The following is a 27,350-nucleotide window of genomic DNA, read 5'->3' as shown; positions in this document are numbered from 1 at the left end:
TGAGTATGCATGTAAATATTTTTGCATTTGCACAAATTCATTAGATTATCGACTTGGTAACTGGGGTACATGGAGTGCTTGCTCTTCATCATGTAGATCATCACAATCAAATCCATTACGTGTACGAGTTCGTGATTACTGTTTGAACAATTCTTCCTCTTTGTATCAATGTACTGCTGATTTCATGTTTTGTTATGAGCCTTGCAACACTGCTGCTTGCCCAACTGGTAATATTAGTTATTAGTTAACTTATACACAACAAACCATAGTATCTACATTTGTAAACAGGTATATGTCTAATAAATGTGTTTGTATGTATGTGTTTACATGCATATGTAAATAAATGTAATTGGATATTTATAAGAAATAGATTACTTTAAGTCAGACTTGAGTGTTGATATTTGGTGTTCATTTAAATTGTTTTTGTTCCTTCAAAGTGTTGCTCCTTTAAAATGTCTTGTATTAAAGTGTTCTTTTAATGTTTTCTGTTGTACTTCAAAAGTTTTCTGTTTTTAAAATCATGAATTAATACTCTCATTTTTGGTGAGATTTGATTCTTCATTTATAATTCTCTTATAAGATTATCTCATAGTAATGGTTTTATTTAGTAAAATCTTGCTCCAATTTGAATATTACTTTTGTCCTTGTTTTGGATTCTTCATCAAGTGTTGATGATTTATCTTGGTCTCAAGAAAAAGGGTTTGCCACCAGTTTTATTGCTAACTCAGATTTTGGTGCAAATCCAAATGTCCAAGTTGCTGTTGTAAACTTTGCGCCTTATGCTGTTGTGTCTTCTCCTTGTGGGGCTTTAACTAATAAAAATGATTTTATAAACTTTATGGCATCTTTAAGTAGAATAAATGGTGGAACAGCTATAAATGATGGTCTTTTAAAAGCAAGGAGTGCATACAAGGGCTGCCAACGATTAAATGTATTACCAGTTATTCTGTTTCTCACTGATGGTTATGAGAACTTGGAACCTAGTTATGCTTACAGAGTTCAAACTGAGGATCTTGTCAAAAGTGAAGCTCTGCTGTTTGTAGGTGCAATAGGACCTGATGTTAATCCTACTGATATAAACAGAATGTCGCATTATGTTGTTAATGGATCAGATGTATATTACAATAGGTTTGCCAGTAACTTTTCTGAACTTGCATCTACTAAAGCTGAGGATTTTTACCCTTTAGTACTTGGAAAACTAGAATGCGAATGTAAGCAGCTTTAATGCAAATACATATTTTAAAAACAGTATTCTTAAATTTTGAAATTTCAACAGTATTTTTCACATTGTTTTAAAAAAGCAAATGTAAGTTCTTTATGATTACACATTTCACTTATAAAAGTATAATAGATTTTTTAAATACTGAAGATGACGTCTTATAATGTTTTATAATTTAATTGCTAGATAGGAACTTTGATTGTTATTTAAGCCCAAGGACAATGGACAAGTTGGAGTACATGGGGATTTTGCTCTGTAGTTTGTGGGGCAGTTGGTTATCAAAAGCGAGAGCGTTCTTGCATAAATCCCAATACACTTAAAATTCAAGAAGATTGTGAAGTTATTGGAAACCTTGCTAAGTCTGATTATGCAATCTGTTTAGCCTCATGTCGTAAGTTTTTTTATAAAAAAAATAATACTCAATAATTTAGATATTGTATGCAAAATTTTTATATAGTAATGTTAAAAAGAAGATTTATCTCTGAATCTTTTAATAGGAACCTTTACTTTTTAATTACATTAAGTTAAAATTGACTTTTTTTGGTAAGATTTGACAACAGGAAAAAAAGTTTGAAATTTTTAATTCATTTTAAAAAATCATCTACTTTCAGATTGAGTTATTTGTTGCTGCAAAAAATTTTCAATCTCTATTGACTAAATAAACAGAAAAATTGAAATATAAAAGTAAAATTGGTGAAACATTTTTTGAATTTATTAAAATTAAATAGTTCATACCATTACTTCAATGTTACTTCATACAATAATAAATATAAATTACTAAAATTTATTTAAAAATGAGGATTAAAGCTTAGTCCAATCAATTTTTCTTTCTTTTTTTTGAAAGGTGTGTTTAGTGAATGGAGTAGTTGGGGCCCATGCTCTGCAAGTTGTCGACTAGAAACTGGTCCTCCTACTACTACTCGTACTAGAACATGTGGATTAGGACTTGGTAGCTGTGTTGGTTTATATTCAGAAACTGTAGAGTGTAATACTAATGTTCCTTGCCAAGGTGAAAATTTATACTAATTAAAAGATTTGCCTTTGACTCAAAACAAGAGAAATGTGTTTCTTTGCAAATAAAATGTGTTTAGTTTTTTTTAATTAGAATGAAAATTAATAACAGTAAATTACCTTAGTCAAAAAAAAAAGTCTTATTTATGAATTGTAAAAAGTTGAATATTTCCTTGAGGAACTTTGTCATCATGGAGTTTTTGGAGCGTATGCTCTGCTTCCTGCCAACTAACAACATCAATTCCTCTTCAGTCAAGAGCTCGTATTTGCATTGGAGCAACACTTGGAGGCAATTGTGACAATGCGGTGCTTATAGATCTTCAAAATTGCAACGCAAATGTTTACTGTACAGGCATGTCCTTTCTCCTTCATATTTTATATTTTCCTTCACTTTTAGTTTCTCATTCATTATTTTAGCAAAATGAAAATGTTTCCTCCCTTGAAATATCATATTTAAAAAAATGTAAAAAGGAAATGTAAGATTTATATAAAATTTCATAACCTTAGTTGTTTGTATGATTGTCCTCATATTGGTTAACTAATAAACTTTCAAAACAGCACTCAATATTCAGGTATCCTCCGTTTACATCTTTAATGAATAAAAAAACTGAAAGTGTTTATCTACCAAGTTTTAAATTAGGATCATTGACATCGTGGAGCAGTTGGGGTGCATGCTCTGATGTCTGCAACACAGATGGAGATGGACCTTACCAGTTAAGAGAGCGTTCTTGTGTTGGGTATTCTACATGGAGTGCAATTTACTTTGGATGTGATAACTCTATTAGAATTGATCGGCAGCTGTGTAATCAAAATATTCCATGTCTAGGCAAGAGCTTTTTCTCATAGTGAATTTTTTTGTTCTTTTAAACATAATTTCAAAGGTATTTGGGTTTATGTTTAGAGAAGTTATCACTTTAAATGCCTTTCTACTTTCAACAGGTACTTACAGTGCATGGGGTGCTTGGAGTATTTGCTCAGCAATCTGTCAATTTAGTCCAACTGAATACCCATATCAAGTTCGCACAAGGACTTGCCAAGGAGATACATTAGGTGGTGGTTGCATAGGAGCCAGCTTTGAAACTCAAGTCTGTAATGCTGGACTATCTTGTCAAGGTAAACCTTTTTTTTTCATTTAATTTTCATTATTTTAATTTTGTACTTCCTGTTTAACAAGTTGGCTGTATCTACAATATATGGAAAGGTGAAATATACTGCAAGCTAACCGAAGTTTTTTAAAATAATATTCAACAATGTCATTTTGATAAAAACACAAGTTAATTTTATGTTTTCAAATTTTGCTCTTTGCAATTTATTACATTCATTTCCTCTTGCTGTTTAAGTTATCCTTAGTGATTGGGGATCATGGGAAGCATGTTCAGCATCATGCCAGCTAGATTTTAATTCACCTACTCGTACCAGAAGTCGCACTTGTGATGGGGCATCTTTTGGTGGCAATTGCAATGGTCAGATCCTATCAAGCGTTGAAAACTGCAATGTGGAAGTTCTTTGCCCAGGTTTGCTATGTCAAATAAATATCTGTAATACGTTTTTGTTTAATGTTATTTCACGATGCAATTTTCTCCATATCTAAAGAAATGAAAGCATGATTTCTCATAGGAACATTAACAGCATGGAGTGCGTGGAGTGCATGTTCGGATGTTTGTAACACAATTGGTGATGGACCATATCAGAGCAGAGAGCGGTCTTGTGTTGGATATTCTACATGGAACCCTAACTATATAGGATGTGTTGGTTCTAGTAGGATTGAACAACAGCTATGCAATCAATATGTTGGTTGTCTAGGTATGAGCTTATATATTTAAACTTTGTTCTTTTCTGTACTTATTGTGTGTGTAATAAGTAATGTTAACCAGCAGCTTTTACCAGCTTCTCACCAAATAGAATCTTGTGATCAATAGGTACCTACACATTGTGGAGTGCGTGGAGTGCATGTTCTGAAAGTTGTCAATCGAATCCCAATGTTTCCCCGTTTCAAACTCACACAAGGACATGTCAATTTGATTCATTAGGTGCCGGTTGTGTTGGAACAAGTTTCGAAAGTCAAGTCTGCAATGTGGTAGTGTTGTGTCCAGGTACTTATTATGAACCTTTGAACGTGGTCATTCCATAAACTTACAACATATTACTGGACGTAGTAAGTTTGAATGCTTGCTTCTTAGTAGAAAGTAAAGAATTAAAAGTGACAGGAAATGCTATTAAGAGGAATGGCTTTACTGCTTTGAGCTTATTTGTTACACAAGCCAACCAAAAAAAAATAGTTTTGATAAGCTTTTAAACAAATGCAGCTGCATCTTCCTTAAGCTTTGGTCTTACAGTTATTGCTCTGTTTTTCTGACTCATCTGACCATCATGTTTTAGGTACTCTCAGTGATTGGAGCTCATGGGGAGCATGTTCAGCGTCTTGTCAACTCGATTTGGCTCCACCAATACGGACCAGAACTCGCACTTGTACAGTAGGTACTTTTGGTGGCAATTGCAATGGTCAGATCTTATCAAGCATTGAAAACTGCAATTTGGAAGTTCTTTGCCCAGGTTTGCTATGTCAAATAAATATCCATAATACGTTTTTGTTTAATGTTATTTCACGATGCATTTTTCTCCATATCTAAAGAAATGAAAGCATGATTTCTCATAGGAACATTAACAGCATGGAGTACGTGGAGTGCATGTTCGGATGTTTGTAACACAGCTGGTGATGGACCATATCAGAGCAGATTGCGATCTTGTGTTGGATATTCTACATGGAACCCTAACTATATAGGATGTGTTGGTTCTAGTAGGACTGATCAACAGCTATGCAATCAATATGTTGGTTGTCCAGGCATGGGATTTTATACTTTAGCTTCATTCTTTTTTATACACATTGTTTAAATAAAACACAAAGTTTACAAGTTCCTTTTATCAGCTTCTCACCAAAAGGAATCTTTTATTGAACAGGTATTTACTCTTCATGGAGTGCATGGAGTGCATGCTCTGAAAGTTGTCAGTCTAATCCCAACGTTTTACCATTTCAAGCTCATTCAAGGATTTGTCAGGGAGACACATTAAATGCCGGTTGTAATGGAATAAGTTTGGGAACTAAAGCCTGCAATGTGGGATTGTTATGTCAAGGTGCTTTTTGTATTTAATAGAGCCATGAATTTGTAATAAGTTTAAATTATTTAATTGGACTTAGTTTAATTGCTTGTTTCTTTGCATGTGTGAAACTATTGGTAGTGAAATCAAATGTCATAAATTTTAATGCTTTTATTGTTTCATGTTTTATTGTTAAATAGTGCAACAAAGAAAAATGTTCAGAATTGTTTTTAAGCAATTCTGGCTGATTTTATCTCTTATATTATGTTCTCTTTTGTAATTGTAAAGTCGGTAGTAGACAAATTATAAAAAATTCATCTCATTCTGTCTTTTTGTTTATCTCAACTCAAATAATATAATAATAAAGTAATGCAATAAATTTTTCAAGGAGAATCTTTTTCCTATAACTTTTACCAATCATGAGTTTATAAATTTTATTTTTTTTTTATAACATTTGATATTGCAATTGTTTGAGTTTTCTTCTTGAATATATTTTATTTTCAGAAGACAGATATGTTACTTTGAAGAGAGTGTATAAAATTGCCACTAGGCTGAGAAGAAAAGGATGCTATTTTCTTCATAAGAAGTGTTCGTCCTGAAAAGTTGTAAAATTAAAATCTCTGATGATAAATCTGGCGTTCAATGTCCTTTTTCATGTAGCTGATAGTACGATCAAGTGGAATGTTGCGAAAATGAATGTAAATTTTATGTGGAGCAATTACCAATTCAGTTTTTTAATAAATGTCAATATTGTTTACATGTTAGAGTTTCATGTAAAAAGATTATATTTTTAGCAATCCGTTGGCATATTTTATTGAAACAAATAAATTAAAAGATAAAGTAAATTTTTTTTGGAACATTGACGCAGTGGATCACTTCGCAGAAACTTCTCCCCAAATATAATTATTTTCAAATGACTCCGATTTATTATAATATGGAACATGTTTATTAACTGAAACATTTGTGTCGATATAGTATAAAAAGAAATATAATCATTGATTGTAAACGTAAATTCAATTTATGATTGTTTCTTTTGCACTATTTATGTAACTCTTATACCCTTTATAAAACTATAATAACTTAGTAAACTGAAATCTATCAAACTTCAGAACGGGAAAACTGATCTAAAGAATGCAGAATAAAACAAAGAGTAACCTTGCAGTGCCAATAGGAGCTCATTATTTTAGATGTTTTAAGAACCTATTAGTTTCTCACTCAAACTAAAATCCCTTTTCGGTAAATACTGTCTTTAATAGACTTAAAAAGATAAAGTAAACTTTCCAAAAATGAGGATTTTAATTTTTTGCATAGATGAAATATAAGTAATATAGCGATTAGAAAAATCGCCATTAAAGACTTTTTTAAATTGTTAATAATACTACACTGAAACTCATATCCCAAAAAGGTCTATTTATTAGCAACATCTTGTCACCTATGAATCGTAAACCAACATAATAATTAAAATCATAGACAAAATGTTCAACAGCGGCCTCGCTGCATCACCATATCTATCAATACCAGGATTACTATCAAAAAATTAGATGAAAATAAAGAGAGACCTAAAGAACATAGGGCTGCTCAAGTCGCACTCCCCTCAAAAAAACCTGCATAACAATGAGTATTTAGCAAATATGTAAAAATTATATTTGTTGTTCAATTCAAGTGTAAATACTATATTAATTTATGAAAATAACTCTAAAAAATCTCTGTGTTGTTATATAAATTAATCTAAATAAAAAAAAGTTTCGAGAGTGCGACTTACGACACCAGTGTCCTAAGTGGTACCAACTATGCCTTAAGAGGCACTATCTATGGCTTAAGTCGTACCTACTTAAAAGTACAATTATTAGATATTTATTTAGAACAAATTCAGTACAAATGGTCATTTTACTAAGATTCAATGACAAATTAAAAAAAAAAAAAAAGGAATTCAATTATGAGTTAGTTGTCATTAAACACAGTCATCACACACATACTTCTTTTTTTTTAACTCCTGCGCATAAGTCGTTAAATATTTTACATTTTAAGCACTAAATCTTATTTTCCGTTCGATCTTCTGCACAAAGCCATTAAAACATTTTACCTACTTCTATAGTTATATTACCTTTCTTCTTTTTAATCTTTAATGTTGATTAGTGTAGTAGATGTATAATGGTAGTTTTAACTCACCCTCAGAGTCTTGGGGTAAGACTCTAAGGTAGCCCTAGCTCAGAATAGAGCCCTCGGCCAGGCTTTTTAGACCATCTGAGGTTCAACCCATTGAGCTAGCCCGCTGAGGTAGGTTCAACCCTCTGAGTTAATCTGATCTTAAAACACCCCGCTGAGATAAGGCTAGCCATTGCTCAGCATGGATCCCTCGGTCAGTCTTTTAGGCTATCAGAGGGAGGCCAAATGGCTTGGCAAACTTTCCTCTCTATCCTTAGGTCAACGCTCTGGGTTGTTTTTTCATTTATAGAAAATATTTGAATATTTATGTCAACGGCACGACTATACGACATGGAGCAACCACAAATCTTTAAGAAATTATTTCAAGATAAGCTGATAACTTCTAAGAAGTTGAGGGAGGGTCTCGAGTATCGGCAGCCTCAGCGGCCGCAGCAACAATACAGGCAAAAAAAACCCCTGCGCCTTAATTTACTCCACCATCCCGACCACCAGCACCCCAACCACCAAAACCCCGACCAACCCGTACACCCAAATCAACCAACCACCCGCACCAAGATCCACACCTGAGACAATCCCTGATCAGAGATTTGATTGTAGAGGCTAACAAGCTGCTGGACAATATTTCAGATTGTCTGGGGATGAACCTTTGGGAGTGGCACCTGAAGATCCACAAGCCTTTGCCATCTACAAGGATAAGGATTTCTTCAAGGACTGTAAAGCCATCATCTCACCAGGGTATGAGCTAAAGTCTGATGCGTCAGCGTTTTTAATTGACATGGCTCCACACATCCATGAAGTATTGGAAAAGAAGATAGAGAGGGAGGGCAGAAAGTCTCGCTGATCCTTAGGGCTAAACTTGAAAAAGGCAGATTTACTGTCGGCAGTGTCTATGGTGATCATGGTGTAGAAACTGTTAGGACAACTGTTCAACTGAGGAGTGACACAACACCAACCCTAAATAAAAATGATATCGGAAATATGCTCGTGAGATCGAGGGAAAAGATCATAGAGTGACTGGAAGCGTACTTAAACGAAAGATCTGGCTGGAGACTCGTTTGTTGTGAATCGCTGGATATTAGCACTACCTAGTATTGCTTGTTCCGCGGTTTTAGCTATATCAAGATACCATGATACATCCGCAGACACTCCTTCATCAACAGGAAGAATAGGGATAGCAGATGCTTTGAGTGAGCCATTTTATCTGTGAAATATTCAAGCAGAGTGAGTATCTAGGTGAGCTCAACTTCACAGGGATTGATTTCCCGGTAAGGGTAGCAGATATAGAAAAATTTGAGCGTCTGAACCCCGGGCTCTCGGTGAACATCTTCGCACGGGAAAAAGAGTTGTACCCAATTCATAGCAACGAGCAGGAAGGCACGGCCATCGACCTCTTACTAATAGTAAATAAGACTAATCCAAAAGGAACACACTATCTCTGGATTAAGAGTCTGGCAGCGATGTGCTATCGTACGAGTAAATGTACGGCATCGAAGTACCCTTGCCGACGATGCCTACATGTGTTCTCGAGAGCTCACCTTCTGGAGGCTCACCGCAAGGATTGCTTAGAAATCGGTAGAAAACCTCAAATGACCGTGATGTCAGAGTTTGGCAAAAATACTCTAAAATTTAAAAATAACTATAGGCAGATACGCGCGCCCATTGTGATATATACTGACTTTGAGTGTCTAAACATACCCTTATGAATGGCCTCGACTAACCCAAAAAAAGTTCAATCCATCTCTTATTGAAGCAGGTCCCTTGTAGCTATAGCTATATGGGGGTTGCCAGCGATGGGCAAACTAAGGGCCCCTTCTTGTACCATGGTGAGGGTGTGGTGGAGCATTTGCAGGATAGTCTACAAGCAGAACTGGCTGAGATTACAGAATTATAAGAAGCTGAACTAGAGTTGTTAAAGCGCAAGGGTGTCTATCCCTATGAGAGCGTCGACAGTTTGACCGGGTGACTATCACAATGTCTTCTTAAATAATGATGTATAACTGCTGGCAGATCTTCGAAAAATTCAGGAATTTATCGGAAAAGTATTATGGTGTTGACCCAGCCCAATACTTACCTTTGAAGAAATGGCGTGATATGCCATGCTGAAAAAGAGTAAGGTTGTACTTGAGCACCTCAACAACTCGATATGCATCTGTTCTTCGAGAAGGGAATCTGTGGAGGCATCTAAAAAGAAAAACCTCAAAGTTCACGACTGCATCTGCGAAATGGAAATAGACTACCAAAAATTTCTGCTCTGCAAGATCGTCATAAGCGGGTGTCTTAATGCTGTGTATCTCTACGCGATGATCCACAGAGCCGTGGCGATCCTCCCTTTTGAAAGACAGGAGCTCTTTCATCCAGATAATCGATGAGAATAATGGTGGTATAGACTCGTCTAAAGTTGATGAGATCACATTGCACCTCAATTTGAGATGATGCACCGCTACACTAATATCACCTATGGTGATAAGGATGTCGAGCTGTAATAATTTTGTAAGTCATCCCAAGGTGTTTGCTGGCAATCTGTATACCAGCTCTGACGTTACAATTTGGAGAAAGACCCTATATTGGCATATCTTAAAATGAATAATGGCGGAGATCCTAGAAGAACTGCATATGGATGACTCGGACTCATCCATCGAGGTAAGCCCAGAGACCCGCAAAGACAACTTTATTGAGCTCTATTGTTGTTGGTTGGCTGCTGCTGTGAGCAGTGGAAATAGTAAAAAACTGATCGGGAGGAAACTAGCGCATGACGATGCCAGCAAGAGAACCCAGGTGACTGCTATGTATACGGAATAAAACGCAAGGATGGGCAGAAGTAAGGGCGCCGGGCTCAATCAATCATCGCGTAGAGGTACACAGCATTAAGACACCCGCTTATGACGATCTTGGCAAAGCTTTGACGGACGCAGGAAAAGAAAAACAGCATCAGCTTCAGGAGAATTTGGGAAAACAGAAGCTGGAGATCGCCGCCACCAACCGCTGCCACAAAAAAGATGGACGAAGAGGATGAGAGACAAGAGCGATCAGAACCAAAAAGGAAACAGGATGCTGGTGGTGAGTGGGTCGAAAAAAGAGGGGTGAAGAAGCAGCACTTCACTTGTGGGTTTACCTCGAACCCCAGATATATCGCGCTCAACATAGGAGCTATAGCTCTCGTCTTCTTCATTGTACAATAGTAAAATTGACAGAAAAACAATTATAAATATAGTTGAATCTCTTTCCCCAGTAGTGATGGTAGTCCAGGCCTCTCTGCACGAGCGTGGTTGATCAATTGCCTTATGCTAGCGATTGGCGCATACAAAAAAAAGACGATGTCTTCAAGATCATAGGCTGCAATTAGGGATTCCTCATCTCGAGGTATCTATTATGTCTTCGAGAGTTTCGGGTTTTTCATCTATCTCGATACTAGATGTTTTTTGCACGTCCGTATCTTCATTGCAGTGATAGGCCCGATATTTTTCTTTAAGAGCCTTAAACTTCTCGACAGTAAATTCTCCATCATTAACGGCGGCGTTTATGCCTTCCTGGAGGGAGGCTACTGCCTCAAAGGATTGAGCATAAAGAGTGTTGTAACTCTTCGAGGAGGATTTGTACCGCTTTTAGATATAGCTGAGCAAGCTCGATGGGATGCCGCATGTGCGCCGACACATGCAATACTAGCAGCGATGACACCGGTGAAGAAACCAGTCTTATTAGAGATAACTTCCCAGACCGTTAGCCTGTTGGCAGTGTTTTTTCTCTTTTTCAATAATAATCTGTAATCTTAAGCAAACTTTTCTATTTTGTATATCCACAGGAGGACCATCTGGATTCTAAGAGAAAACCCATCCAAAGCCGGTAATGTAGTCAATTTCGACTCTGAGATCACGGATGATGCGGATGTTGCTTTGGAAGGCATGCTCATTATGTTGGGCAAAGTCGGTTAGTGCCTCTCTCCAGACATTGTGATAATCTTATATCATGGATGTTATTCTTCTTCATCTAGATCGGTGGTGTCCAAAATGATATCATTAAAGCCATGGGAAACCATCAGTTACACACTATTTATTGGTCTGGCACTGTGCTATCTAGCGCCAATTGCACGCTAGTAACGCTAATGAAGACTGCTCACCGATAAGGCACGGATATGTCAAAATTACATTTGTGCCTCCAGGGACTATGATATTTCTAGTCTCATGTAACACTGCTGAATTGAATAGTTCAACAGTTCTCCAGGCTGTCATCCTCAATAACTCAGCCCTCTTTGCGTTTTGGGATTCAAACAATAAGTTGTAGCGGGAAATGCGACCTGAAAATTGCATAGACCATATAAACTTTAAATTCTATGACGCTGATAATACTCAGGTTGCCCTCACCAAAGCTATACTCGTATTCGATACATGTAACCTTTAGCGCCACTCTCAACGATGAAGAAAAATATTTTTGCTGATTCAATGCGCAACGTACCAGACAGCTAGACCCAGCAAGGCAGCTACTGAACCGTCCATGATTAAAGGGTTGAGTTCTGCCTGGTGTTCATCTGATGACTTACCTGTGGGTAGCTCGACGCTTGGATTTTAACACCGTTATCAGTCTGTTTATCTCCTGTGTCTGTCTTAATCGGATTTTCAGAATCCTGGGCGCTGGCTGAAAACCCAAACATACTTCCGCGAGCTGCCAGCTGAGCTGACAGAACTGACACGATGTAACCCCTTATACTTTCTAAGATCTTAAACCTGCTTTAGTTAGCCCTTCTGTGATTTCAGGAATTTGACCAGCAGCCATGTTTATGGCGAAATACTCACCAGTTCTTCCGTCCTGCACAAGTGACCCGTAGATTCTTTCGAGACTGTTCGAGATTCAATCAGCGCTCTCTGGGTTAGGATTGATGATTTCACGCATCTTTTCTTCCAGAAAGTTTAAGATATTTATCTAGACCTTATTCTTCATATCTCAGCATAGTATTTCCCAATCATAGAACTTAAATTTCCCAACTGTGTTCCTATTTTTATTCGCGACAGCTATAAAAACTCCCACTCAAAATATATTTGTAATTGAGTTCAAATATATTTCAACCCTTTTTTTTACCATCCTTTATTACAATTTCTTCTTTCACATCGCCAGGATCGATAGTGACTGATGGGTATCCCTCATAAATCTTTTTCACAACCTAATAGAATGTGCCTTTAAGATTCATGGCTTCCAAGATCCTCGTGATTCTCATTACACTGTCTTCTCCGGCTCGGGTTATAGGAGGAAGTTCTGATGGAAGAGAGGGTATTTTAACAACAACTTTATCAATGTTCTTTTCACGAACTTATCCATTTAGCTCCTCTTCCGCCCAATCAGTTTCTTCAGATATGAGTGGGCATTCCGCTTTTTAAATTAGCACAACCTTAAATGAAATACAGCTAGTTCTATTAGAGAATCGGTTTGTTCTCCAAATATTGTGTCCCCATTAACCACGATGGCTTCTCCATCCCGCATGTATGACACGCACCTCAATCCCACCAGGGAGGTGTTGACGCGGCACGCCATCTGTGGTGAAAGGTTGATAACTATAAAGGTTGCAACCCTCTCGACTTTGAATTGGTTATAGGGAGAGGTCCTTTCCAACCCTCAAGCTTTGGGAATCAACTCCAATATGAGATTGTATTCAGCGATCGATCACAAGTCACCATTTCCACTGACACAGAAGCATCTGTAAACTACTCTCTCAATAAGGTAGCGCTTGAGTTTGAGACTCTCTCTTCTGCCTTACTTGCGGCTAATATTGCTCTGAGTTCTCAAGGACGTTTTGCTCTGGCTTTCAAAAAAATCATACGCCATAGGAGAATCCAGAAAATAGGTACACTAATCAGCTGGTTGTTTGATCTCAAAATCTCATTTGCACAATGTAAATATTTCTCCTTACCTGCACTCAACCCTATAAGGGTGGATATTGCAATAGAGAGTAGAAACAACCTCTTATACTCGAATGACTCATTAAATCACAGAAATTTTGAAGAAACTTGTAGCTGCCTCGCCGGCACTAATCGCCTCACTTTTCCCGTGACAAATATGTTCTCTAGCGAGTTATTCGCTCAATGGGCGGGGTTTGATAATTGATATGCACGTACACACGAGTTCCTCGCTATAGACTTCGATAGCACTAGCTGGGAAAAGCAGGTACTAACATAATTATAAATATAACTCGAACCTCGTTTTGAGCTGCATCTATCGATGTGAACGTGTTCATTGTGATCGACGCTATAGCAAAAATTGAAGAGGGTCTCTTCATAGGATCATCTTCTAAAGAGACATCATTCAGAGGCTACTGCACATCTAGCCTCATCTCTCGCTACATCCCTACCACCGTTAACACTTTCCGCAAGGCGCTGTAGGACCAAATGCATTGGACATACTTCAGATGGTTAAAAAAGCCTGGCCGAGGGCTCTATTATGAGCTAGGGCTACTTTAGAGTCTAACCCCAAAACTCTGAGGGTGAGTTAAAACTACCATTATACATCTACTAGTGTGATTGGATCATTTTTTTTCTTCATTGGATATTTTACATTGTTTTTATTCGCACTTGACGTTACTTCGACTTCTAGAGTTACGCTTGTAGGCTTCCCTTTACTATATTTGGAATCAAGTATAATATATTTAACTGATGTTTTATTTGGTTTGATGTTGAAGGACTTTTGATAAGATCCCCAGTTCCGTATTATTCTTGGGTTACTTGTGTTGTTTCGAGTGCTGGAGGAGTTTCATTACAGCTTGATTTGCATTTGTGCGCAAAGACTCTTCAGTGATTGAATTTTCCATTGGAGCACAAAAGTCTTCATCCTGAAATTCAAGACTGTTGCATGGCTAAACACCGTTAGATTTATAGCCATTCAAAGCAATATTCATACGAACAGGTTTTAAATATGCAATCCCTAATAGTTCTTACACAGTACTTTGTTTAACTATGTTGCTGAGATTTGTTCTCAACCGAGTAGATGACGCTTCGTTACAATTGGTTTTGAGAGATTTGAAAAAAGATTTGTCCATAGGTTGGAGACGATGAGTTTTGTGTGCAGGAAAGGATAATAATTCTGTACTTACACGCATTTCGATGGTTTGGATATTTTTTGTATACGTGCAGTGCCCATCCAAAAGAAGAATTCTTTTCGTTACTTTTTTCCAACTTGATATAGTTGATGAAATAATTTAATCACTCAACAGAAAGATGCTATCCATCCGTTTTTAGAACATCTGAATAGCGTTCCCGTTGGTACACATTTTTTAGGCAATCGTTTATCCGTGCACGTTTAAATATTACCATAGGTTGCATGAATTCGCTTGATGCATTCATAAAACATATGCATGTAGTGATCAAACCCCTTTTACCATTATAAATGCCCCAACTTGATGCTTGCCTTTTTGAGCAATTATTTTAGATTGGGTTGTGTACAGTGAATAATCCTGTTTCATTAACGTTATAAATCTGGTTTGCAGAGAAACTACATTCGTCTAATATAAATTCACATTTATCAAAGAATTCATAAACTAATTTTTTTATTGAAAGTTTTAGCCCTGGCCATTGATGTTACCTATGGAATACGTAAGGATTTCCAAGGAGTACCTTTCATAAATTTATAGTACCATTTCTTCCCTGCAATATCTTTTTCTCTGTTAAAACGGTGTGTAAATTATATTTTTCAGTGAGTTGGCAGACAAGTTTTCTTAGATCAGTTGCAGTAAGTCCAAAAAGCTTGCTTCTAACTTTAGTTCGTGTTCAACCATCTCCTTTTCCAGAGCATTGCTCAAATCCTTGGGCCTTCCGAACTTAACGTTCCTGTTTAATCCTTTAAAATGACGTCGTAGCGTTGGTTTTCGGGTTCCCATATTTATTATGAGCTTTATTAAATTCAATAACATCTAGTGATAATTTGGTTAACGCTTCTTCCATGTTTTCGTTTTTCCAACGATATAAAGTTGTTTTGACTATCAAAGAAAGAAATTCTAAAGCCTAAATCGGGTAAAGTTACAGTTCAGCGGCCTAAAACAAACTTTTTAGCTTTTAAAAATGCGGTGGAGTGCATAGAATTCAATTAAATAGAATAAAAATGTTTCAAAAAAGAAACTTTAGAAGTTGATGGTGGAATAAAAATAGTACAGCGCGTATGATTTTAAATTATTATATCATATAATTATATATAACATACAATATTACATATCAATCTTACGTGTCCCGTCAGTATCCTTTGTAATTGATAAACTAAAAGGCTATTTTCATAACCACATATCTATTAAAAACACGTTAGCATGAACAATTATTATATCAACCTATATTCTATTACCATAATAAATAACTATTTACTAATTACTAATTAAAAATAAATTCACACGTTACATATAAAGTTTCAAAATAATGACAAAATCATAAAAAGAGCATAATGACAATAGAAAAAGTTTTATAAAAAGTACACAGTTTCGAAAAAAAAAAAAAAGTTCTATACCAGAGGGAATTCTTGTCAATTTGCAGCATTAACTGTACAATCTCCTCAAAGAAAAAAGTTTCACACAGACAGTAACGATCCTTATGAAACTACCTGACGCAATGTTAATAATGTTTGGACTACCAAACCATCTGATCTTTGGATACTTACCTGCTTACAAATAAACAAAGTGAGCGACATTGAATAAAACATTCACAATCAATCAAAACCTATATTATACGCAAAGTGCTTGCTAGATATATCAAAACTTTTCAGAAACTAATCCAAATAAATTTGTAAGGAATCGCTGATCCTATCTGTGTGAGCAAAAAGTAAGTATTTAAGGATAAAATTCAAAATTGTTCAAGAGAATTTTCATTAAGGTTTTGAACATTAAAGCCTAATCCTTGGTAGTTAAACTACAACACACGTGACATAATAAAAATTTGTCTAAATGACAAAACATTGCTCGTTGACCAGCTTTCTAAGAGAAAACATTAGAAGTGCTGCAAAATGAGCCATATGCTCTACCTCGAGAGATATCAATCAAAACCTTTCACTAATTTTCTTGGGTCAAGAAATATTGCGCTCCTGGAGCCTATTGCAAAAAAATTAATTATTTTTAAACCGGTTTATACTTTAAAAGGCAAATATATGTGTGTATTATATATATATATATATATATATATATATATATATATATATATATATATATATATATATATATATACAGTAGCGTCCAAAAGTAATAGGACAAACACCATTTTGGTTATATTTTTTCATCGAGTTAACATTTTTAAATGAAATTTTGCATAGGCATGTCAAATTATACTACAATTATGAAAAAGAAAACAAAAACCCTAATTTGGGAGTAATTACTCAAAATTTTAATAAAAGAATGGAAAGGATTGGCTCAAAAGTAATTGGACAAACTAAATACGTCGTTTAAAAAAAAAAACTTTCTCAACAAAGGTTAAATTTTTAGCATTTTTTATGAAGATTTCTGTTAAATAATATATATAATGTTACATAGTGTTATATTCTGTTAGATAATGTGTTGCTTTACTTATTAATGCAACAAACTATTTGTGACGGCTTTTTGTTTTTGAAGAATGCGTTTCTTGCAACAGCTTCTTGTATTATAGAGAAGCGAAAGCATGCGATCTTTGTAATTTATTTTGTTATATATTATATTTACTTCTTGATTAAGAGCTGTCATTTTTACTCGTACTTAACTGCTTATTGTAAAAGGTAGTTAAACATGGAGCCCACGGAGTTTTCTTTGTGATTTAAGCTTGTTACAGTAGTGATTATCCTGAAATTTTATTCGGTTGGATGCTAAAGATATTTCCAGATACTTGCAGCTAAGTTGTTATTATTTTTCTTCTGTAATATTTTAATGTTAAATACGTTGTCTCTATTTGGAGTAATTATATTTCGAAAGACAAGTACTGTAACTATTCGAAGTGCATTTTAAATTGGTCTGAATTTAAAAATAATTTAAAATTTTCTGCTATTTTGGACTTGCTTTCATTAAAAACATTTAAGTTAATTTTGTTGCTGGTAGGCAGTCCTAATGTGCTTTACATTGACTAAAAGGAAATTTCATTATACGTGCAGGTTTTAATTGTTATCATTGTTCTTTAGTACAATCATTTGAGATTCATTTTTATCTTAACTATTTCTCTAACATATTTCATCTTAACTACTATCAACACTTGCATTCATCTTAAAGAGTTGTGTATAAACTCATTTAATATCATTATTCCCTTATTTTTTTAAATATTACTCTGTGAGATTCTAGATTTGCACCATGTCCAATCTTTTCACTAAACGTAGAGTTCGTACAATGAACATAAATTCAGTTATGAAAATATTTAATCAAACTAATGAACTTATAATCACACAGCAGTTTCAAATGAACTTATAACCTTACGAGAGACTGCTGCAGATAAGTTTGAAAAAATCAAAATGTTAGATGAAGAGATTTCTGTTTTAATTGAAGATGTTGATGAGTTACAACTTGATGATAACAATGCTACTCAATTTACACTTAACTATAAACGTGAGATTTTGAAAATTAATACTTTCTTAAAACAATTTGATTCAAAAAGTAATGAATCCAGTTCCATTGCTACATTTAAAACTAACAAAGTGGTTAAACTTCCTGCATTAAACCCTGAACCATTTGATGGCAAAGCAGAAAATTGGCATTCATTTTTTGAAAACTTTAACTGTGCTATTAACCAAAATGAAGAGTTGTCTAATATTCAAAAAATGACATATTTACGAAACTTAGTCCGAGGCCAAGCATTATCTGCAATCACAGGGTTATCACTTTCCAATGGTAATTATGTAATTGCATTAGATATTTTGAAAGATCGTTTTTCAAATAAACAAACTTTGATATCTTCTCACATGAAAAAGCTTTTATCTCTAGAGCGTGTAATCAACATAAAAAATGTCAATTCTTTAAGAAGAATTTTAGATATGATTGAAATCCAGGTTCGTAGTTTAGAAAACCTTGGAATTAATTCCTCAATGTATGGTCCTTTGTTGATCCCAGTAATACTCGAGAAATTACCTGATGAACTTAACCTAATTATCAGTCGTAAATTAAATGATAATGAAACTTGGGAAATAAGAAATGTGCTTGATGTACTAAAATCTGAGTTAAGAGCACGTGAACAGAGTAGCAATTCTTCAGAACCTTCTAGTTTACCATTCACAGCCAGTACTTTTTACTCTACTGGAGCATCAAATAAAAGACGATCAACCTATTTTGAAAGAAATAATTATCATGCTAATAATATACCGTAAACTGGGGTGAATAGAAACAGTGGGGTGAATAGAAACAAAACTTCATTTTTATATATATAGTAATTTATTTCCTACATAACTATGGTCAAATAGTGACAACTATTTTTTTTTTTTTAAGTTGGTACACTTTAGGCTAAAAGGGAAATAATTGTTTGTTTGGGTGGCAGCACTGGTTCCTATTTGTTTGCCTTCTTGAATGTTGCACGTGATTCATGCTGTTTTTTCATCTACTTTGAACTTTCCAGGTAAGTCAGAATGTGTACTGTTCATAGAAGTAAATAGTTGTTCAAAACATAGATTAACCATCCATATAAAAGATTAAGGCTTACTTTAGGCTTTAACTTTAACAAAATTATTTCAGAAATTATTCATATTGATTACGTTAGATTTTTAGATTTCGTGGGGTGAATAGAAACACATATTTTTTAGTGTTTCTATTCACCCCACAAAAAAATTTAATACTAAATCACACTTATACAATATAAAATACATATTATGTGTTATATACTTATATACTTAACTGACACAGCTGTTTTATTTCAGAACCCTGTAAAATGCCAAGGAAGTACAAACACGTGGTTGGAGGTGGCTACAAAAAGCATGATCCAAAAACAATCGAAAAAGCAATTTCTGACATACAGAATGGATTAAGCCTTCGAAAGTCTGCTGAAAAACATGGTTTGCATTATAGTGTTCTTTATCGACACTTGAAAAGAGGTCCAAATTTGAAGAAACATGGTGGTCAGACAGCATTATCTCTTGAAGAAGAACAGCTGTTTGTTGATAGGCTTATGATATGTGGCGAATGGGGTTATCCCATTGACACTACAACTCTACGACTCCTTGTAAAAGACTTTTTAGACCGGAGAGGGAAAGAAGTTAAGAGGTTTAAAGATAACCTCCCCGGCCGTGACTTTGAGGAATCATTTATAAAACGTCATAAGGAACAACTGGCCGTGAGAATGTGTCAGAATATTAAACGCTCGAGGGCTGGTGTAACACCAGAAACAATTAACAACTATTTTGATGAACTGACAAATGAATTAAAGGATGTGCCTTTATCTAATATCGTAAACTACGATGAGAGGAATCTAAGTGATGACCCTTGTAAGCGAAAGGTCATTATATGTAGAGGGACAAAATATCCAGAAAGAGTCATAAACTCATCAAAGTCATCTACGTCTATGATGTTTGCAGCCTCTGCTGATAGCACTATTTTACCACCTTACGTTGTGTATAAGGCTATGCACTTGTACCAAAGCTGGACAGAAGGTGGGCCAAAAAACGCCAGGTACAATCGAACAAAGTCTGGCTGGTTCGATTCCTTTTGCTTTGAAGATTGGGTACTGTCAGTTGCTCTTCCGTACATGAAAAACAAAACGGGTCGAAAAATTCTGATTGGGGACAATTTGTCTTCCCACTTATCAATGGAATCTGTGAAGTTGTGTAAAGACAATGATATCAGTTTTTTTTTTCTCCCAGCTAACTTCACCCATCTCACACAACCTCTAGACGTAGCCTTTTTTCGCCCATTGAAATCAACATGGCGGCAGATTCTCGAACAGTGGAAAAAGGGCCCAGGAAGAGCAGAAGCAACTGTTCCTAAGGACAAATTTCCCGCGTTATTGGAAAAGTTGTGTGATTCATTGAAGGAAGAAAATGTGATCAGCGGTTTTAAGAAGTGCGGTATAACGCCTCTAAACAGGAACAAAGTGCTGTCTATGCTTCCAAAAATCATTGATGATGAAGAAAATCAGAATCCAGAAAACATTCAAAAGAACACTGAAGCTGTTGACAGGAGTTTCCAAGAGCTCCTTCAGAGTCTGCGTCATGATCAGACTCCTAAGATGGACCAAAGTAAATGTGAAACCTGGCAAAAGTATCGGTGTTGAGGACTTCGTCGTGGACGATGAGATTCCCCAAACTTCACGTTCTACTGGCCAAAACCCAGGTACCTCAGGTACTAAACAGGTTCAGCCAAAGAAAAGCCGAAAGCGTGTGGAGATATCATCAGAAGATGAAGAGGAATTTTCAGTGCAGGATAGTGAATCTTCAGATTTCTCTGATCTAGATGAAAGTAACGGGGCCTCAGGCGAAAACCTCGTCATCAATGAAGATGACTACATGTTGGTCAAAGTTTATGGTAAAACAAAAACATCTGTTAGATATTATATATGTAAGGTTGCTGGCCTTGAAAACGAAGGTTTCGTTGGAAAAGTTTTGAAAAGAGTTCCACAAACTAACAAGTTTACCATAACTGAAGAAGAATCTCTTGTCTTTAGAAACAACGTCATCCTGAAACTATCTTCTCCAGTATCTTGCTCAAGTGCTCGATTCAAAGATATGATATTTTTCAAAGATGACCTGTCTGACTTCACAATTTATTAATCATCATTTAATCTTGTTAAATGAGGTGGTTGTCTTCCTATTCCAATTTGTTTTCTTACCGTAGGGCACAGTTTATGTAACTTCTTTTGTTTATTTACTCAAATAAATCATTATGTTGAGAAATAAATTTATTTGTATTCATTTATTGACCAAAAATCCATATTTGTCTGTTTCAATTCACCCTCAATTTGTTTCAATAGAAAAACACATGAAATTGAAGTACTGTTTCTATTCACCCCCATCTGCGGGGTGAATAGAAACACCATGTTTTTATTTGTTTTCATTAAAATGAAATAAGATAAAAAAATGGAAATACCATAAAAAAATAGGTCTAACAGAGACCTGTATTTGGGGAAAAAATGGTGTACCTAAAACAACTACAAATATGCAAAATTTTAAACCAAAGTTGAAAATTGTTTCTATTCACCCCGTTTTACGGTACCCTTTACTAAAAGTAATTCTACTGTTACTCAACTTTCATGTATCTTCTGTAATAATAACCACAAGCCACATCAATGTCAAGTTATTACAAATGTTACAGTGCGAAAGAAGATTTTGAGCGAGAAAAGGCGATGCTTTCGTTGCCTTTGTGATGGACATTTTAGTCATCAATGCCCTTCTTCCTTTAAATGTTTTAAATGTGGTGGTTTACATCATATTTCAATTTGTGATCATGAAAATCGAAATGATCATGCAAAATATAACAATAAAAAACAAAATGCAAATTTAACCTCGGTTGCCAGCGCTTCTTTACTTCAGACTGAAGCTGTTTTGCTGCAAACTGCATTAGTATTGGTTGAAAATGAAGACCATTCCCAATCTGCAACCTGTCGACTCCTGTTTGATAATTGTTCGCAGTTTAGCTATATTTCTACATCAGCATGTGCCCAACTTAAATTAAAACCATTGTGCAAAAAAGAAATCCATATCAAGACTTTTGGACATGGTAGCATTTCAGAGGTCTTAGACAGAGTTAGGTTGTGTGTCAAAATTATTTATGGTTATTACATTGTCATAGAATGCTTTGTTAAAGACATTTGCTCTCCTTTAAATGGACAGCACATTGGTATTGCTTCTAGTAACTATAGCCATTTGAGAGGTCTAAGGTTAGCTGATGATAATAAATTAGATGATACTTTATCTGTTGATATATTGGTTGGAGCTAATTTTTATTGGAAATTTATAGAAAATCAGGTCATTAGAGGAGTTAGTGGTCCAGTAGCTATTAAATCAAAAGTGGGGTACATTGTTAGTGGACCTATGATTGTTGAAAGGGATAGGGTAGATAATTCAACTGTTTTATCAACACATGTTTTAAAAATAGACTCTGAATTTGTCAATAGCCAATTAGCAATTAAAAAGGAGTTAAAATCATTATGGGACGATACAAAGTTTAATGTAATTGATGAGGTCATATGTGATCAGTTTAAAAATAATATAAAGTTTGATGGCCAAATGTACGAAGTTGAGCTACCATTTAAAGCAGATCATCCTGTGTTAAATGATAATTATAGTTTAAGCAAGAGTAGGTTTTTGGCGTTGGAGAAAAAGTTTATAAAAGATTCAAATTTATTTGCATCTTACAATGATATTATTAAAGATCAATTGTCAAAGGGTATTAATGAACGAGTGTCCACATTTGAAAGCATCATTGGCAATGTTCATTATTTACCCCATCGTCCAGTTATTCGTAATGATAAGCAAACTTCAAGAATTCGAATTGTCTTCGATGCAAGTTCTTCTATATCTGGTCCCTCATTGAATGAGTGTTTGTTTTCTGGACCATCTCTTACAACTTCTTTGTTTGGAGTGTTATTACGTTTTCGTTCAAAGCGAATTGCCTTCATTGCAGATATTGAAAAGGCATTTTTAAACATATCATTGGCTAAAAAACACCGTGACTTTGTACGTTTTATATGGTATGATGACTTGTTTGATTTAAATAACACTAAATTGAATTCAGCTGCATTAAGTACATATCGTTTATGCAGAGCTTTGTTCGGTGTAACTTCTTCTCCCTTTTTATTGTCTGCAACACTTCTAACTCATGCAGAACGTTATCTAAATAGCAATCCTGAGTTTGTTAAAAAATTTATTCAATCACTTCATGTAGATGATTTAAATACAAGTACTGGTTCTGTTGCTGAAGGACTTAGATTTTATAAAAAATCGAAATCATGTTTAAAAGAAGGTGGATTTAATCTGAGAAAGTTTGAGTCAAACTCAAAAGAGTTATGCGATTTGATTCAAGAGGATGACTTTATTTCGCGCAATATATCAAAAGTTTTAGGCTTAAAATGGAATAAATCAGAAGATTGCTTTATTTTTTCGCTTCAAGAACTTCTTACCACTGTTAACTCTAACCCAACAAAAAGAGACATTCTTAAATTTATAGCTAGCTTCTACGACCCTTTGGGACTTCTAAATCCTGTCATTGTAAGATGTAAAATATTGTTTCAGTCTATTTGTAGACTGAAACTCAGTTGGAATGTTGAATTAGATGGTGATATTTTGAATGAATGGAATCAAATTGTTCATGATTTAATTTCTGTACCATTTGTTTGTGTGCCAAGGTGGCATATAAAATTGGCTGACAAACCAGATAATTTTAAATATGAGTTGTATGGTTTTAGTGATGCAAGTCTAAAAGCATATGGGTGTTGTGTTTATTTGAGATGTTGTACAAACAACAATTACAATACTTGTTTAGTCACTTCTAAATCTAGAGTTTCTCCTTTAAGTAAAAGTACAATTCCAAGGCTGGAATTAAGAGCCATGTTATTATTAGCTAACTTAATGTCAGTTGTTTCCAAAGAATTATCTAATGTTTACAATATTTCTCAAATAAAATTATTTTCTGATTCTATTATCTGTCTAAACTGTTAATAGTGAAAATAAAATCTATGAATTGTTTATTCAAAAGCGTTTAGAAAAAATTCGGTTGTTACATGATGTTAAATTTTGGGATTATATTGAGAGTGAAAGAAACCCAGCAGATATTATATCACGTGGGAGTAAATTTAGTGATTTTCAAAATAATGAACTTTGGTTCGAAGGTGCCAAATTTTTGTATAATGATTCTGTTTCCTGGCCATGCTTTGATTTCAAAAAGCAGGGATTATCATTCCATTCTGATGTTGCAACATTGATGACATCTGTCGATTCACCTTTAAATTTAGAATTTATGCATATTGAGAGATTTAAAAATTATGACCATCTTCTGAGAGTCACTTCATTTGTTTTGCGTTTTGTCCGTATAGTTAAAAAGGAAATATGTATGGGAGGGTTTTCTTCTACTCCTAATGCCATAGAGTTAAACCAAGCTGAAACTCTTTGGATTAGATATATTAAAAAAAACATAAGTTTATTAAAATCGTATAGTCAGTTGAAGAAAGATTTAGGTTTTTTCATTGAAAGTGGTGTTGTTCGTTGTTTAGGTCGTCTTGGTAATGCCCCAATTCCATACAATTCAAAACATCCAATATTTTTACCTAAAAAAAGTTTGTTTAGTGAACTATTAATATTACATTGCCACTCAATAGTGAAACATAATGGAGTAAAGGAAACATTAACTCAATTGCGTTCCAAATTTTGGATTCCAAAAGCTCGAAATACTATTAGGAAGCTTATCAAAAAATGCTATGTGTGTAGACGATATGATAGCAGGCCTTATAAATATCCTATTTCACCTCCCTTACCTTTGTCAAGGCTAAATGATGAATATGCTTTTAAATATACCGGAGTAGATTATTGTGGTCCTATTTTTGTTAAAAATATTTATTTTGGAGATGAAATGTTTAAAGCTTGGATATTTATTGCAACTTGTTCTAGTACACGTTTTCTTCATTTAGATCTTGTACCTGATTGTTCTGCACTGTTATGTGTTCGTTGTCTACGTCGTTTTATTGGGCATTATGGTTCACCCTATGAGATTGTCAGTGATAATGGCACATATTTCTCAGCAGATGAAACCCAAGCTTTTGTTTCTTCTAAGCGTATCCGTTGGCATTTTAATGTGGCTGCAGCGCCGTGGTGGGGTGGGTTCTTTGAGAGAATGGTTAGGACAACAAAAAGAACTCTTAAAAAGATATTAACAACATCAAGATTAAACTATGAAGAAATGCTTACAATTCTTTCTGAAATCGTAATCATAACAAACAACAGGCCTATTACCTTTATTTATGAAACACCTGGTAATGAATCTTTAACACCTAATCATCTGATGTTTGGGCGTAAGCTTAATTTAGAATCGTCACATTCAAATATCCCTTCTGATGAGGAACATAATTTAAGTAAACAGTATTATCATAGTAAGACCATTCTGGAGCACTTTTGGCAGAGATGGAAAAATGAATATTTAATCGAACTAAGAGAATTTCATAAATATCGCAAATCTCAAAGCTCTGGTCACATCATTAAAATTGGTGATGTCGTTATAATAGATGATCCGAAAACGTCACGTTGCGAATGGAAGTTAGGTATCGTACAGGAATTAATACCATCAAATGATAATCTGATTCGTGCAGCATCAGTTAGATGTATTTCTACTAATAAACCTCAAGTTATAAAAAGGCCAATAAATAAATTATATCTATTAGAGGAACATAAACCTATTCAAGCTCCAGATATTAATAACAATGTAAATATAACCTTTATCGATGAAAAGAATATACCCTTAGTGAATAAAGACACTTAAGTGGGGGCCAGTGTTGCATTACTTATTAATGCAACAAACTATTTGTGACGGCTTTTTGTTTTTGAAGAATGCGTTTCTTGCAACAGCTTCTTGTATTATAGAGAAGCGAAAGCATGCGATCTTTGTAATTGATTTTGTTATATATTATATTTACTTCTTGATTAAGAGCTGTCATTTTTACTCGTACTTAACTGCTTATTGTAAAAGGTAGTTAAACATAATGTATATAATCTGTGCACAATCCTAGTACTTCGTTGGAAAACCATTTGCCACAACGATAGCATTACATCTACGAGGCATTGAACCAACCAAATTAATTAAAACATCAATTGGTATTTCCTCCCAAGTACGCTTATTCAACTCAAACAAATCATGCTGATTAGATGGTTTCCGAACACTATTTTTTTCTCAATATGTTCCCGTAGATGTTCAATTGGGTTGAGGTCCGAAATTGTGACGGTCATTCCAAGATACGAACTTTCTTTTGAAAAATTCCCTGACTAGCTTGGAGGTGTGTTTTGGATCGTTGTCGTGTTGGAAAGTCCAATCACGCAACATTTTGCCTTTTGCATATGACAGCATTATATCTTTGTTTATTCCTTTATACATGTTTTGGTCCATAATGCCTTAAACTCGATAGATTGGACCTACTCCATCACGGCTGAAACATGACCAAACCATTACTGAACCACAACCATGCTTTACTGTAGGAACTTGGTACTTAAAATCATTTCGAAGACCTAGAAGACGTCGAACATATTTAATACCATCAGAACCAAACATATTAAACTTTGACTCATCACTCCATAGTATTTTCGACCATTGGTTTGCTGTTCAATTTAGATGTTCTTTAGAGAATTTTAACCGTGCTCTACACTTTTTTTCAGAAACAAAAGGTTTTTTAACAGGACGACGGCCATAATGGTTGTTTTGTCTTAAGCGACGCTTTACTGTTGCATAAGAGCAAGAAATTTGATGTGACTGAATAAATTCTCAATGAATTTCTTTAGCACTCTAGCGCTGATCTGCCTTTGACGATCTTACTACAACATCTTGGCGAAAAGTTGTTGATTTCGGGCGTCCTGACTTTGTTGAAACCTGGAAGTAAATCCGTTGTTGAAAAACTTTTAATGTATAACAATAGATATGTTCATATCTATTGAAATTTGTCGCACAGTCTTACCATTATTAGATGCAATCAGTCCTACCATTATACAAGCAATTGCAACTTAACTTTTTTGTTATAAAATCTATATATTATTACATACAAAGCATATTAAGAAACTTAATGCTTGGTGGTGAGTCCTTTTGACTCTATAAGAGCTTTGACACGCCTGGGCATACTGTTTATGCACTTTGAGGTCAGTGCCTTAACTTCAGGATCTCGAACCCATACATCAATCAGTTGTTCTGTAAGCTTCTGTTTACTCGTTATTATTTCCGCACTGATTTTGCGTTTTACTAGCTCCCACAGATTTTCAAAAGGATTCATATCTGGAGAATTGC

General features: G+C 34.9%; 3 protein-coding genes across 3 annotated transcripts in view; all 3 read left to right on the top strand.

Moving 5' to 3' along the window:
- The window catches only part of LOC145194394 (SCO-spondin-like), an 89,305-nt gene extending 83,139 nt beyond the window's left edge, over window positions 1-6,166 (top strand). The window contains exons 23-36 of the mRNA XM_090084290.1: window positions 45-227; window positions 609-1,211; window positions 1,431-1,610; window positions 2,064-2,228; window positions 2,409-2,582; window positions 2,871-3,056; window positions 3,170-3,343; window positions 3,571-3,744; window positions 3,848-4,033; window positions 4,150-4,323; window positions 4,610-4,783; window positions 4,887-5,072; window positions 5,189-5,362; window positions 5,831-6,166. Coding sequence (XP_089940416.1) covers window positions 45-227; window positions 609-1,211; window positions 1,431-1,610; window positions 2,064-2,228; window positions 2,409-2,582; window positions 2,871-3,056; window positions 3,170-3,343; window positions 3,571-3,744; window positions 3,848-4,033; window positions 4,150-4,323; window positions 4,610-4,783; window positions 4,887-5,072; window positions 5,189-5,362; window positions 5,831-5,925 — 2,828 coding nt within the window. The 3' untranslated portion in view covers window positions 5,926-6,166. The remainder of the gene's footprint in view (window positions 1-44; window positions 228-608; window positions 1,212-1,430; window positions 1,611-2,063; window positions 2,229-2,408; window positions 2,583-2,870; window positions 3,057-3,169; window positions 3,344-3,570; window positions 3,745-3,847; window positions 4,034-4,149; window positions 4,324-4,609; window positions 4,784-4,886; window positions 5,073-5,188; window positions 5,363-5,830) is intronic.
- Window positions 6,167-18,893: 12,727 nt separating this feature from the next.
- Window positions 18,894-20,652, top strand: LOC145183307 (uncharacterized). Its single transcript, XM_090084171.1, has 2 exons — window positions 18,894-19,005; window positions 19,304-20,652. The coding sequence occupies exons 1-2, from the start codon at window positions 18,957-18,959 to the stop codon at window positions 20,650-20,652; spliced, it is 1,398 nt and encodes a 465-aa protein (XP_089940297.1). The 5' UTR covers window positions 18,894-18,956.
- Window positions 20,653-20,831: 179 nt separating this feature from the next.
- LOC149892931 (uncharacterized) lies at window positions 20,832-26,009 on the top strand. Its single transcript, XM_090084066.1, has 2 exons — window positions 20,832-20,886; window positions 21,555-26,009. Exons 1-2 carry the CDS (start codon window positions 20,832-20,834, stop codon window positions 24,032-24,034), a joined length of 2,535 nt encoding a protein of 844 aa, XP_089940192.1. The 3' UTR covers window positions 24,035-26,009.
- The last annotated feature ends 1,341 nt before the right edge of the window (window positions 26,010-27,350 follow it).

The sequence above is a fragment of the Hydra viridissima genome, unplaced genomic scaffold, assembly GCF_058129835.1.
Source record: "Hydra viridissima isolate aposymbiotic clone 2 unplaced genomic scaffold, HvirCarnegie_v1 scaffold_1, whole genome shotgun sequence".
Taxonomy (NCBI): Eukaryota; Metazoa; Cnidaria; class Hydrozoa; order Anthoathecata; family Hydridae; genus Hydra; species Hydra viridissima.
The sequence above is the reverse complement of the archived record's forward strand: the minus strand, read 5'-3'. Positions and strand labels throughout refer to the sequence as shown.